This window comes from Lissotriton vulgaris, chromosome 7 (assembly GCF_964263255.1).
Source record: "Lissotriton vulgaris chromosome 7, aLisVul1.2, whole genome shotgun sequence".
NCBI classification, from domain to species: domain Eukaryota; kingdom Metazoa; phylum Chordata; class Amphibia; order Caudata; family Salamandridae; genus Lissotriton; species Lissotriton vulgaris.
In genome coordinates this window covers 1,719,096,000-1,719,111,133 of record NC_141695.1, presented here as the reverse complement: position 1 = coordinate 1,719,111,133, position 15,134 = coordinate 1,719,096,000, and the positions used below count along the sequence as shown (strand labels likewise).

The window sequence follows — 15,134 nt, the reverse complement described above, 5'->3', positions numbered from 1 at the left end:
GAGATTACCCGCCTCAAAGGTTTGGGCTCTCTCTTTATTATATTAGTATGGATATATATATATATATATATATATATATATATATATATATATATATATATATATATATATATATATATATATATATATATATTTAGAGCGTGAGAGGTTATAACCTTGTAAAATAGTCCAATATTTCATGGAGGGCTTCTGGTGAAATCATAAACCATGAGGCTGAAGGCCAAGTGATTTTTAAACATCACCAGAACCCCCCAAGGTGGCAATATAGAGTGATATTACACATTGTCCATTGTGTATGTTTTATAATATCTGTTTACTTGGGGGTAGTTATCATGGAAAATACTGCGCAGATAGCAATGGGCACTGATTGGAATTAGAATGTTTCAGTTTTGTTTACTTTCATGGATAAATTATACAACAATGAACAATAGTGAGGGCCAGTGGATCTGTCGGGTTCTATAAATGTAGCGTTTGTTCCATAGTTATGGATGTTCTTCATTTGCCACATAACCGATTTCACCAAAAATGTTTCTAGAGTAAATCAATGAAAAAATATTGGCAGGAAATGTGGTGCTCAATTTGGATTTTTTGCCGCATTATTTAGACAGCCATGCTGCATAATTTGGTCTTCCAAGCCACATAATGTGAGTAGCCTTGACAATAGTTAATCTCTGTATAGTAGTTTGGGGGACTTCACTATGATACCGAAATCTAAATTTAACAAGGAACTGTAAATTATAGGTTTCATACCTTTTAATTTTTTTATTTTGTACAGTAGAAGTGCCCAATATGTAATATATATTTTCACTGAAAAAATCAAAGGTTAAAGTGCTATTGCAGTTATGTGAAAATGTCAGTTAAACATAACATTTTAAACTCAAAAAGCCACTACAATTCACAAGTTCTAGTTATCTCAAGTAACTATAGCTCGTGCGTCCTGTGCAAAAGTGTTGTTATCAATGATGTAATTTCCGATGTCACACTGATGTTCTCAATGGTGTCATAGAACAGGTCATAAAAGATGTAATATCTGAGGTCAGAATAAGTGCATGTGGAGTACGTGAGGTAGAGTTACTTCAGTTAAATAAAACTGGTGAATTTCAGTGGCCTTTTTTAGTTTAAAGGCTTGTGTTTTAAATGATATTTTCACCGAAATGTAACATCACTTTAATCTTTGATTATTTCAGTGAATTTCAAGGGTTATTTTTAATGTAAAGTAGGATATTATATCCATACCTAAGTATAACATCGCTTTAACCTTTGTTTTTTTCAGTGAATTTCTAAGGCTGTTTTAAAGTAAACAAATATTTTTTTATCATACCTAACTAGGCCTACCGAGCCCACCCCTCCTGTAGCACATGGTCAACATAGGGTGGGATGCATGGCCTGGCATGGGCACCCAACTCTCAGTCGTACATGGTCTTTGGCCATGTACAGAGTGGGGTTGGCCGGAGGGCTTGGCACTGCCCGCCCCCTTCGTAGGCAGCCATCGTCCCACCGCGTACGGCGTTCGGCTTTGCTGAGCATGGAGCTGGCTGCAGGGATTGTGCCTAAGACCCCCCCCCCCAAGAGTGACCACAATCCAGTTGCTGGCCAGCCCTTATGGTCTTGCAGTGCCCCAATGGCCTACCCTTCCTTTTTTTTCTATGACGCCACGGTACCTTAGTACTATTGCGGTACAGCTGTGTAATTCCACAGGGATGGCTGAGCATTACACTAGTAAAGCAGTACCGTGGCACCATGAGACACAAACATTATTTTCTCCCCTGGGAGTGCCCCTCTGAGATCCCAGTACAAGGGCCGGGGGTCAGGGTAATCCTACCCCGTCCCTTTATTCCTTTTATTTATTTTCCATAACACGGGGACCGAGCTCCCAAGACACAAAATAACGGCCACAACTTTGTCTTCATCTTGAGGCCAGCCAATCAGATTGTGTGTTTGGACCTTGCGGTACCACAGTACTACAGAGTGAGTACTGCACCAGCCAATGAGATCACTTGTTTTGATCTTGTTGTACATGGTACTCAGGGGTGATACCGTAAGGTAACACATTGCTGTATATACATGAATCTGAACTTTAATTTCTCAAAAACGACAGGACATATTTCACCCGTTGCATGCTCATGACGAGCTCAGCTCAGCTCGTCATGAGGCACGGTCGCGCTGTGCTCATGACGAGCCGTTGCGCGGCGCGCCCACGCGGGGATAATTCCCCTGCTGTGCTGGGCATTCCATTGGAACGGGCGTGGTCGTGACGAGCTCAGCTCGTCATGAGCACAGCGCCACCGTGCTGCATGACGAGCCAAGCTCGTCATGAGCACCGCGGCTCCGCGCCCCCCTCCCCCACCCCCCAGCACAGCAAGGGAATTAGCCCTGCGGGGGAGGGGTTAAACCAAATCACAAAAACCCTGCTTTCTGTATCATGATCTAGGTTTCTGCCCAATTTGGGGTAATTCTGTTCATCCATTTCGGCTGTAGCGCTTTCGATTTTCCTATGGGAAATTGCATGAGTAAAACGCATTTTGGAACCCCCTTCCTCTCAGCCCGTGTTTGACAGACCACCCCGAACCTGTGCTGGAAGGAGCTGAGTTGGCTTGATCTTTTATTGTTGAAAATTATGAAAAGATTGGTCAGAAGGCGACTCTGTATTGCCTTCTTTTTGAATGCTTGCCAGTGGTAACAAAATGTATATTTCCCAGAAAAGGTCTAACTACGAATTATTTCCCGCTGAATGAATTTGCATAACACCTTGTTTCCTTGAATAAATAAAAACGTTAAGCACAGCACTTCTCTTCTTCTAGAGCTGGTAAAAAAGGAAAGCTTTTACAAAGACAGGTCTGCGCGCAGACTATTAATCAGCCCACGTGATGAACTCACCTTTGCAGGCACATAATCGGTGCAACATTCACCAATGATTGCTCCCCAGTGTGTGAAAGTAAACATTGTACACGCAAACAACGTTATACGTTTCTACATTGTACTTTTGTCTATGTCTTGTTAAACCTGCCCTGCAATGTCAATGCACTACAAAGGAAAATCACATTTTATAATGCATGTTTTTTTTCCTTACAGTGTGGATGGCATTTAAAATTGATTTGCAATAATACATATTGTTGCATGAAAAACATTTTAAATATTAGCACAATGGTGTAGCTGAGAAGGCAATGTCATGGTAGAAATACATTAATTATTTGTGCATCCATTAGTACATTTGCATCTATCTATCTATCTATCTATCTATCTATCTATCTATCTATCTATCTATCTATCTATCTATCTATCTATCTATCTATCTATCTATCTATCTATCTGTCTGTCTGTCTGTCTGTCTGTCTGTCTGACTTTCTGACTGTTTGTCTGTCTGTCTATCCTATCTGTCTATCTATCTATCTGTCTATCTATCTGTCTATCTATCTATCTATCTATCTATCTATCTATCTATCTATCTATCTATCTATCTATCTATCTATCTATCTATCTATCTATCTATCTATCTATCTATCTATCTATCTATCTATCTATCTATCTGTCTGTCTGTCTGTCTGTCTGTGTGTCTGTGTGTCTGTCTGCCTGCCTGCCTGCCTGCCTGCCTGTCTGTCTGTCTGTCTGTCTGTCTGTCTGTCTGTCTGTCTGCCTGCCTGCCTGCCTATCTATCTCTCTGCCTAGCCATCTACCTGCCTTCCTGTCTGTCTGTCTATCTATCTATCTATCTATCTATCTATCTATCTATCTATCTATCTATCTATCTATCTATCTATCTATCTATCTATCTATCTATCTATCTATCTATCTGCCTATCTATCTATCTATCCATCTATCTATCTATCCATCTGTCTATCCTTGCACATATATTTTCCTCGCTTCCTTTTTCAGCATTATACTATTTTGCCCTTGCAGCCTCCCCTCTGTCCTCCACCCATCTCACTACTTCTTCCATTGGCTGTCTCAGCTCCCTCCCTGGCTCCAGCCTGTGACTCATCTGTGCTCTCTGTCTCTCTTGCCACTGTCTAGTGAGAGGAACAGTGCCCCGCCGGCGCTGTGATGACAAACGTGGCACAAATGAACGCCGGTGACTCCACCATGGGACATGCGCGCCGGTAAGTGACCTCAACGTCTCCTATTTATAGACAGACCAGCCGCCGCCTACAAGTGCGCACTGCAGGTGCGCCTGTGATCTTCTCAAGGTTGGTTGCGCATCACCATGGCGCGAGGGGAAAGTAGCCCACAGATGAGGACCACGAGGCCCTTCCAGTTCGCCATTTCCAGCCTGCTCTTTATACTCATGACACACCCTATGACATCTACACACTTCTTGCTTACTTTGGTAACTAGCACGAGCCTCTGGCATCAACACCCGAGACAGAGCAGTATTGTCATGAACCTGGGCTGTAACCCCGCCCAGCTATTGACAACCTTCAGCTATGATAAAAGTTAGGGTTAGGGTTATGGTTAGGGCTAGAATTAGGTTAGTCTTATGGACATAGTTAGGGCAAGATTGAGATTTGCAAATAAGGAATACCTTCCCATTCATTCCTATGGGCATGGAGGCCCATAGGAAGGAATGGGAAGACATTCTCAATTTGCGATTAATAATTAGAGAATCACAAATTGGGAATGCAATTTCAAGGTTGCAAGAGTGCCAAAAGGACACCCTGTTGCACCCCTGAAATATGCAGGTGTGCACATTTTGTGCACATACATGCCCTTAGGGTGTGTATGTGTGACATATGGCACTTTAAAAAAATCAAAAAGTGCTTTTTTAAAGGAAATTGTACATTACCACCAACTTGAAGTTGGTGGTAATTTGCAATTCCTTAAGGCCAAATAGCACATTTCTGGGGCTTCCAGAATTGCATTTAAAGAATCGCAATTTGTAATTCCTTAATTGCATTCGCAAAATAGAGAATCGCACATTTTGCGATTCTCTATTTTGCGATGGCCTTTTGGGATTATACATCTCAAAAGGCTTTTTCCCATACGCAAACAGGAAAAAGGCTTGATACATATGGCCCATAGTTAGGCAAAGATTAAAGGCCAGAGATATGTTAAAATTTAGTTTTAGGTTGAGATTAAACGCTGGAGCTTTGGTAACAGTTAAGGTTAGGGTGAGGGATATGGTTCGGCTATAGGATTAGGATTATGGATAAGGTAAGGGCAAGATAAAAGGCCAGAGCTATGATACAATTTTGGTTTATGGTTTTGATTTAGGCTAGGGTGAGATTAAAGGCCAAAGCTATGATAACAGTTAGTGTTTGGGTGAGGGTTATTATCAGGGCTAAAAGTAGGTTAGGATTATGGATAGGGTCAGGGCAAGATTAAATGCCAGAGCCATGATAAAGTTTAGCATTAGGATTGTGAATATGGTTAGAGTGAGATTAAAGGCCAGAGCTATGATAAATGTTAGGGTTCGGGTGAGGATTATAGTCAGGGCTAAGAGTAGATTAGGATTATGGATAGCGTTAGGACACGATTAAAGGCCAGAGCCACAATACATTTTAGGTTTAGGGTTATGATTATGGTTAGGGTGAGATTAAAGGCCAGAGCTATGGTTACAGTTAGGGCTAGGGTGATGGTTATGGTTATGGTCAGGTCTTATATTAGGCTAGGGTATGTATAGACTTTGAAAAATGGACAGCACCCTTCAAGGTTAAATACACAATTTAAGAAATATAGTAAAACTGATCGACAAAATTCCTGACCCCAGAGAGTAAGGTTAATATCCCAGTATGGTCCATTTCTAGAGATGAGGCAGGGTGACACAGGAGGCAGCTCAAGTGATGGGCATTGGCGGATGGTCCAGGAGATCTGACTATGGAGGGTGGTACCCAGGATTTAGCTGATGTAGCAGTGGTGGCTGTGGAGGGTAAGAAAGAAGCTCTGGCTCGGACAACGTGTAATAATTCTGAGTGTGAGAGAACTAGCTCATACCTAGTGTGTAACACTTCTCAGTGTGGGAGACTTTGTGGGAGCACTGAACGAGGATCTTGGGTTCAAATCTCTCACCTAGTGTGTACACTTCTCAGCGTGGCGGACTCTGTAGGAGGGGAAACATCCATTACAACGCAGACATTACAATGACCTACCTTTACAACGCAACTGTTACAACACAACTGCCTTTACATCATATGGCATTATAATGCATGCCATTACAATGCATATCACTACAACGCATGCCATTACAATGCATACCATTACAACGCATGGCATTACAACGTGTCATAAGGTAAGAAATGGAGATTTTTTTAGTATTACGGTCGGAATGGGTTTTGGTGTACATGGGAATAGTAATTTTTACCCCTTCACTATCCAACACCTACCTTACTGTTGCACTCACTGGAGTGAGAATCGTAATTTTTACCCCTACACTATCCAACACTTACCCTATTGTTGCCCTAAAAGTATTATGCCTTGTAATGGTATGCATTGTAATGGAATGCGATGTAATGGTAGTTTTTAAAAATGCGTTGTAATGGCATGCGTTGTAAAATCATGCAATGTAATGGTAGTTGTGATGTAAAGACTGCGTTGTAAAAGCATGCATTGTAATTGCATGCGTTGTAACGTCATATAGTCCTGTAGGAGCATTGGACTTGGATCTTGGGTTCAAAGTTCTAGCTCTGATCTAGTGTGCAACATTTATCAGTGTGGGAGACTCGGCACTAGGGCTAATCTCCTTTGCGCTGGAAGTACAAGAAGAAGAGCTTGAGACCATACTTGAAGAGTTTGGCACCATTTTCACATGGATTGGCTGCCTCAAGAATAAAGAAGTCAAGCTACAAACAGCCCCTCCATCCAACCGGTTACCCTACAACTGCAACTGCAGCTTCCACCTAAGGCCGAAGGCAGAAGAGCTAGAAAAGCTTGAGAAGGCTGGCATAATGGAAAAGTTACAGAGCACACTCCATGGGTTTCGCCATTTGTAGTTGCCAAGAAGCCTAAACAACTAGGAAAGGTCCCCATATGTGTAAACATGAGGCCCCCCCAACGTTGCTATCAAGCGGGAGAGACACCTAACCCCGATGGATAATGACATACTTAGAGAGCTAAGTGGAGGCAAATGGTTTTCGAAGGTGGATGTCATGTTGGGGTATCATCAACTTCCACTTCACCCCGATATATTCCCACCTTCTCCAAGCATGTTGGGCTAGGCCGCTACTGCCACCTCAATTTTGGCATATCTAGTGTGGCAGAAGTCTTTCAGAACATGATGAGAGAAATGCACTTTTGTGCCGCCAGAATGTCACTTTTTTGACGTTCTGGTGACGCAATGTGCCACAGCATATTTATAAGGCCACATACAGCCACTTTACGTGTCTTTTCATGGCCTTATAAATATGTGTCCCTTTCACGCAGAAAACTGCATGAAAGGGGCGTTCCATGGGTGATGCTGTGGGTGATCCCACACAACACCCATGGAACCAGACACATTCCCAGATTTACCAGAAATAGAAACCTGGAAATGCGTTAGGGAGGCGCAACGAGGAGAAAGGTTTTAATTTCTCCTCGTGCTTTCTTTTTTCTACATGTGCTGCATTCTGCCCAAATTGATTGATTTTGTGCAGGAAGGTGTCCCTTCCTGCACAAAATCAATCAGCCCCACAATGCAGACACCCTTGTGCCATAGTGCAAGGGTGCCTGCATTGGGGCACGGCAGCCCATTGTGCGCCGTTGCTGGGGAAAAGGACAGGACTGCGCCGTATCTCATAGATACGGCGCATTCCTGCCCTTTTGTTTTGACGTAGGGCAGTGCGGTAAGATTCCTTGCGGCGATGCCCTACGTCAAAACCTCAGGGTCATAAATTTAAGTGATGACATCCTTGTCTTTGCCAAATCACTGAAAGAACACCATGAATACCTATGAGGGGTACAACAGAGAATCAAAGATGCCAGACTCACCTTGCACAAAGACAAATGCAAATTTCTCAACAGAAAAATCATCTTCTTTGGATAAATTTTCTCTGAACAAAGAGTTGCACCAGATCCGGAGAAGGTGTGAGATGTACAAGAAGCTCCGGCAATGCGCAACATCTCAGAGGTACAAAGTTTTCTTGGCTTGGTGAACGTCTTTGGGATATTAATCCCAAACCTCAGTGGTCTTACAAGACCCCTGCGAGAGCTGACAAACACAACCACAACTTGGCAATTGGGACTGGAGCAGTAGACGGCTTCCCGACTAATGAAAGAAGCATTGTCAGCAAATACCACCCCAGAGTATTTTGACTCGAAGAAAGACACCAGTGTGGCTGTAGAGCAGGCCCTCATGGCCTAGGTGCCATGTTAATGTTACGACAAAGAGACAAAAACTGGGCACCTGTATCCTATGCCAGTCCATACGTGACAGAGGCAGAACAATGCTACTTACAAATTAAAGGGGAGGCTATCGCCATATATTGTGCATACTGATACTTTCACAACTATGTATATGGACACCCCAGTGTTTTCTCTATGTACCACAAACCACTATTGCCTCTATTCCAAAGGTCGATTTACAAAAGGGGGGTGGTGATGAACAGAGTGTCTGAATTGAGCAGACCACTCTTACCCAGTCCAAAGATCAGGGCTTGATCCATCACCGTTATTTATCTCACTGCCCCATCCCAGCTCAGAACCTGGCTATATGCAAATCAGTCTGTCCCTGGCCCAGTGCATCATGGGAACAGGGCAGACTAAACTACCAAGCCAATTCTTTACCAGAAAGGAGACAAGCTACCGGGGACCGGTTTCTGGCATTTCAGCCTCTTCGGCCCGGCTTGCTTGAATCCTGATGGAGCAGTGAGAAAGGGACTCATGTCTGAGTATACCCTGCCACACCTATAGTGGCCAAAATCGATTTACAAAAGGGGGGTGGTGATGAACAGAGTGTCTGAATTGAGCAGACCACTCTTACCCAGTCCAAAGATCAGGGCTTGATCCATCACCGTTATTTATCTCACTGCCCCATCCCAGCTCAGAACCTGGCTATATGCAAATCAGTCTGTCCCTGGCCCAGTGCATCATGGGAACAGGGCAGACTAAACTACCAAGCCAATTCTTTACCAGAAAGGAGACAAGCTACCGGGGACCGGTTTCTGGCATTTCAGCCTCTTCGGCCCGGCTTGCTTGAATCCTGATGGAGCAGTGAGAAAGGGACTCATGTCTGAGTATACCCTGCCACACCTATAGTGGCCAAAATCGATTTACAAAAGGGGGGTGGTGATGAACAGAGTGTCTGAATTGAGCAGACCACTCTTACCCAGTCCAAAGATCAGGGCTTGATCCATCACCGTTATTTATCTCACTGCCCCATCCCAGCTCAGAACCTGGCTATATGCAAATCAGTCTGTCCCTGGCCCAGTGCATCATGGGAACAGGGCAGACTAAACTACCAAGCCAATTCTTTACCAGAAAGGAGACAAGCTACCGGGGACCGGTTTCTGGCATTTCAGCCTCTTCGGCCCGGCTTGCTTGAATCCTGATGGAGCAGTGAGAAAGGGACTCATGTCTGAGTATACCCTGCCACACCTATAGTGGCCAAAATCGATTTACAAAAGGGGGGTGGTGATGAACAGAGTGTCTGAATTGAGCAGACCACTCTTACCCAGTCCAAAGATCAGGGCTTGATCCATCACCGTTATTTATCTCACTGCCCCATCCCAGCTCAGAACCTGGCTATATGCAAATCAGTCTGTCCCTGGCCCAGTGCATCATGGGAACAGGGCAGACTAAACTACCAAGCCAATTCTTTACCAGAAAGGAGACAAGCTACCGGGGACCGGTTTCTGGCATTTCAGCCTCTTCGGCCCGGCTTGCTTGAATCCTGATGGAGCAGTGAGAAAGGGACTCATGTCTGAGTATACCCTGCCACACCTATAGTGGCCAAAATCGATTTACAAAAGGGGGGTGGTGATGAACAGAGTGTCTGAATTGAGCAGACCACTCTTACCCAGTCCAAAGATCAGGGCTTGATCCATCACCGTTATTTATCTCACTGCCCCATCCCAGCTCAGAACCTGGCTATATGCAAATCAGTCTGTCCCTGGCCCAGTGCATCATGGGAACAGGGCAGACTAAACTACCAAGCCAATTCTTTACCAGAAAGGAGACAAGCTACCGGGGACCGGTTTCTGGCATTTCAGCCTCTTCGGCCCGGCTTGCTTGAATCCTGATGGAGCAGTGAGAAAGGGACTCATGTCTGAGTATACCCTGCCACACCTATAGTGGCCAAAATCGATTTACAAAAGGGGGGTGGTGATGAACAGAGTGTCTGAATTGAGCAGACCACTCTTACCCAGTCCAAAGATCAGGGCTTGATCCATCACCGTTATTTATCTCACTGCCCCATTCCAGCTCAGAACCTGGCTATATGCAAATCAGTCTGTCCCTGGCCCAGTGCATCATGGGAACAGGGCAGACTAAACTACCAAGCCAATTCTTTACCAGAAAGGAGACAAGCTACCGGGGACCTTGTTGTAAATATTTTTGTCCACCCTAAGCGTGGAAGGGTATACTCAGATGTGAGTCCCTTGCTCATTGCACCATCAGGATTCAAGCAAGCCGGGCCGAAGAGGCTGAAATGCCAGAAAACGGTCCCCGGTAGCTTGTTTCCTTCCCAGTGTAAGAATTGGCTTTTGTAGTTTGGTTTGCCCTGTTCCCATCATGCACTGGGACAGGAACAGACTAATTTGCATACAGCCAGGTTCTGAAACTGGGATGGTGCAGTGAGCTAAAAAACGGTGTTGGATCTAGCCCTGATCTCTTGACTGGGTGAGAGTATTCTGTTTAATTCAGAGACTCTGTCCCTCACCACCCCTTGTTGTAAATATTTTTGTCCACCCTAAGCGTGGAAGGGTATACTCAGATGTGAGTCCCTTGCTCATTGCACCATCAGGATTCAAGCAAGCCGGGCCGAAGAGGCTGAAATGCCAGAAACCGGTCCCCGGTAGCTTGTTTCCTTCCCAGTGTAAGAATTGGCTTTTGTAGTTTGGTTTGCCCTGTTCCCATCATGCACTGGGACAGGAACAGACTAATTTGCATACAGCCAGGTTCTGAAACTGGGATGGTGCAGTGAGCTAAAAAACGGTGTTGGATCTAGCCCTGATCTCTTGACTGGGTGAGAGTATTCTGTTTAATTCAGAGACTCTGTCCCTCACCACCCCTTGTTGTAAATATTTTTGTCCACCCTAAGCGTGGAAGGGTATACTCAGATGTGAGTCCCTTGCTCATTGCACCATCAGGATTCAAGCAAGCCGGTCCGAAGAGGCTGAAATGCCAGAAACCGGTCCCCGGTAGCTTGTTTCCTTCCCAGTGTAAGAATTGGCTTTTGTAGTTTGGTTTGCCCTGTTCCCATCATGCACTGGGACAGGAACAGACTAATTTGCATACAGCCAGGTTCTGAAACTGGGATGGTGCAGTGAGCTAAAAAACGGTGTTGGATCTAGCCCTGATCTCTTGACTGGGTGAGAGTATTCTGTTTAATTCAGAGACTCTGTCCCTCACCACCCCTTGTTGTAAATATTTTTGTCCACCCTAAGCGTGGAAGGGTATACTCAGATGTGAGTCCCTTGCTCATTGCACCATCAGGATTCAAGCAAGCCGGGCCGAAGAGGCTGAAATGCCAGAAACCGGTCCCCGGTAGCTTGTTTCCTTCCCAGTGTAAGAATTGGCTTTTGTAGTTTGGTTTGCCCTGTTCCCATCATGCACTGGGACAGGAACAGACTAATTTGCATACAGCCAGGTTCTGAAACTGGGATGGTGCAGTGAGCTAAAAAACGGTGTTGGATCTAGCCCTGATCTCTTGACTGGGTGAGAGTATTCTGTTTAATTCAGAGACTCTGTCCCTCACCACCCCTTGTTGTAAATATTTTTGTCCACCCTAAGCGTGGAAGGGTATACTCAGATGTGAGTCCCTTGCTCATTGCACCATCAGGATTCAAGCAAGCCGGGCCGAAGAGGCTGAAATGCCAGAAACCGGTCCCCGGTAGCTTGTTTCCTTCCCAGTGTAAGAATTGGCTTTTGTAGTTTGGTTTGCCCTGTTCCCATCATGCACTGGGACAGGAACAGACTAATTTGCATACAGCCAGGTTCTGAAACTGGGATGGTGCAGTGAGCTAAAAAACGGTGTTGGATCTAGCCCTGATCTCTTGACTGGGTGAGAGTATTCTGTTTAATTCAGAGACTCTGTCCCTCACCACCCCTTGTTGTAAATATTTCTATTCCAAAGGTCAGCCTCCGAACCACTGCCCCGGATAGAGAAGTGGCTGCTACAACTTCAAGAAGATCGAATCCAGGCCCGGTTAATCAAACCCACAGACTACCTTTCCCACCATCCTCATGCTGCCACCTCGGAAGCGTTTGAAGAAGCTGAAGCCACTGAGGTATACGTGAGGTACATTGAAAAACAATCTCGTCCCCTCCAACTGGCACTGGACACTTTGATAAATGCTACTTAAGAAGATGAGTGCCTTCAAGGAGCGATAGCCGCTGTCCACCCCAACGACTGGAGGAGTTTGAAAAACCACTGGTCTGGAAGAACACCAGACACGCAGGAGGTTCTCGCCTCTCTGCTACATGTTCGTCAGGCGCTTTCAACTGATAGCAAAGGGTGCCTGTGCACAGAATCATGAAAGTAATAAAAACCGACAACGGTCCACCCTTTCATGGACAAGAGTTCTCCGACTATCTGAAGTCTTGGGGCATCCATCAACACAAGGTAACACCAAGATGGCCTCAAGCCAGTGGGGAAGTGTAGCAGTTTAAGCGGATCCTCAACAAAATAGTCTAGAGAGCCCACGCTGACCAACAACCGGTTGAGAGACCCACCTATCGGATCCAGCGTGAATACAGACAAACTCCTCATGTGACTACTGGCAAACCTCCAGTCTATGTCTGTATCGTGCGTATTGTGGCGGAAGCTATTTCTCACATCACACCTGGGTTCCCGACCCTATAGACGCGAATGCGGTATTCCCCAGACGAAAAGCCATCAATGACAAGTCCAGTGCTCGTCGGAGAGCCTGCCAGTCAGAACTTCAATGAGGCAATTCTGTGTATCTTAAAACCGCTATCCCGGCAGCAAATTCCATCTGTTCTTTGAGCAACGACCCTGGAAAGTAGTACACTGAAATGGTACGAAGATCACTGCCCGCCAGCAAGATGAAGAGAGCACACAAAATGTTTCATTTTTCAAGAAAGGGATAAGTGATGATCAAGAGTCAAGTGAACATGTCCGTTACCACTGGCGGGAGCGAAGAAAACTCAGAGCAATTTCCGCCATTACCTAGATGAGATGTCTCAGTAGATGGTTCCCACAACAATAATGAAGAAACGATGATCCATTGACCAGCCCAGCTGATTTCTCTGGCAAGCAAAGGAACTGGAACTGAGTGGTGCTCTCCAAGCATCTCTGGCTATAGCGCTTGTTTCGGGTATCACCTGAGAAATGACCCAGCGCTGTTGTCGAAGCGTGCCGACTTCCTGGTGTGATTTGGAGCTGCCCCGGGTTGAGGCTGGCAGCTAGGGAACTTTTGTAAAATCCTTGTTTCTATTAACACTGTAAGTTTTTGCATGTAATAAATCTTTTTAACAGTTGGAGAGGAATGTAATGTACTACCGCCACCATGTCGGTGGAGTGTTTGATTAAGTTACACCATGTGAGTAAGCACAATGGAAGAGTCCCACTGGTTGCCAGCGGAATGTATAAATAAAAAGGGCCGGGGCAGAGGAGGCAGTTCCCCGAATATGCCCAGTAAAATAAACTTCAATTTGTGGTATCCCTTCATGTGAAAAATATGGTCTGTACCCTGGGCAACCAGAACCAGTCGTAATCCTTCGATGTTGCCCTGGGACCATCGGGAAACAGCATTTACATTGCATGCTTTACATCACATTCCATCACAATGCAGTCGTTACAACGACCGGGTTGTTACATCGCAAACCATTACATCGCAAGTCTTTAGAACGACTTGCTATAGGGGACAGAATGTTTTGGATGTACAATCCAAGTCCTTCCCTGCTGTTGCACAAACTGGAGTAGAAATAGTAAATTATACTATTCCTAAGTCTAGCACGCCCCCTACAGCAAGTCATTGTAACAACTTGCGATGTAATGGTTCACGATGTAACAACGCGGTCGTTCTAACAATCGCGTTGTAATGGCATGCGCTGTAAAGCATTAGTAGTAATGACATATATTCAGGACCGTCACTACAGTGGCGAGGAGGGGGAGCAGAGGAGGGGAGCAGAGGAGCTGAGCATGTTGGCAATGGCGCTAGCTTTGAACAAGGGCTCTAAATATTCTCTTATCACAGTGGGCGTGCACATACCAGAGTGATGTGGATTCTCTTATCGAGATGGACGTGCACAAACCAGAGTGATGTGGATTCTCTTATCGTGGTGGACGTGCACAAACCTGAGTCGTGTGGATTCTCTTATCGCGTTGGACGTGCACATATCAGAGTGATGTGGATTCTCTCATCACAGTGGGGCTGCACATACCAGAGTGATGTGGATTCTCTTATCGTGATGGACGTGTGCATACAAGAGTGATGTTGATTCTCTCATCACAGTGGGGCTGCACATACCAGTGATGTGCCTTCTCTTATGGCGGTGGACGTGAACATACCAGAGTGATGTGTATTCTCCCATCACAGTGGGGCTGTACATGCCAGAGTGATGTGACTTCTCTTATCGCGGTGGAAGGGTACATACCAGAGTGATGTGGATTATTTCATCACAGTGGGGCCGCACATACCAGAGTGATATGAATTCTCTAATCACAGTGGGCGTGCACATACCAGAGTGATATGAATTCTCTAATCACAGTGGGGCTGCACATACCAGAGTGATGTGGATTCTCTCATCGCAGTGGAGGTGCACATACCAGAGTGATATGGGTTGTCTCATCACAGTGGGGCTGCACATACCAGAGTGAAGTGGATTCTCTTATGACATTTGGGCCGCACATACTAGAGTGATGTGGATTTTGGGCGCCTGTGCAAGATGGGACAATAGGAAGCAGAAGAGTATTGTACAGAAATATAAAGAACTCTGGGGAATATTATCAAGAAACGACGTTAAAATTATCACCGCTCTAGCGGCAGAAAACTGCCGCTAAGGTGGAGATAATGGGCTTGAGAATATGCCCTTGAGAATTTCAA

The 15,134-nt window shown here is 45.2% G+C and overlaps 1 protein-coding gene across 1 annotated transcript in view; it reads left to right on the top strand.

Annotated features, from left to right (window-relative positions):
• The window catches only part of PIANP (PILR alpha associated neural protein), a 182,556-nt gene that overhangs the window by 136,040 nt on the left and 31,382 nt on the right, over positions 1 to 15,134 (top strand). The window contains exon 2 of the mRNA XM_086932914.1: positions 4,012 to 4,097. Coding sequence (XP_086789040.1) covers positions 4,042 to 4,097 — 56 coding nt within the window. The 5' untranslated portion in view covers positions 4,012 to 4,041. The remainder of the gene's footprint in view (positions 1 to 4,011; positions 4,098 to 15,134) is intronic.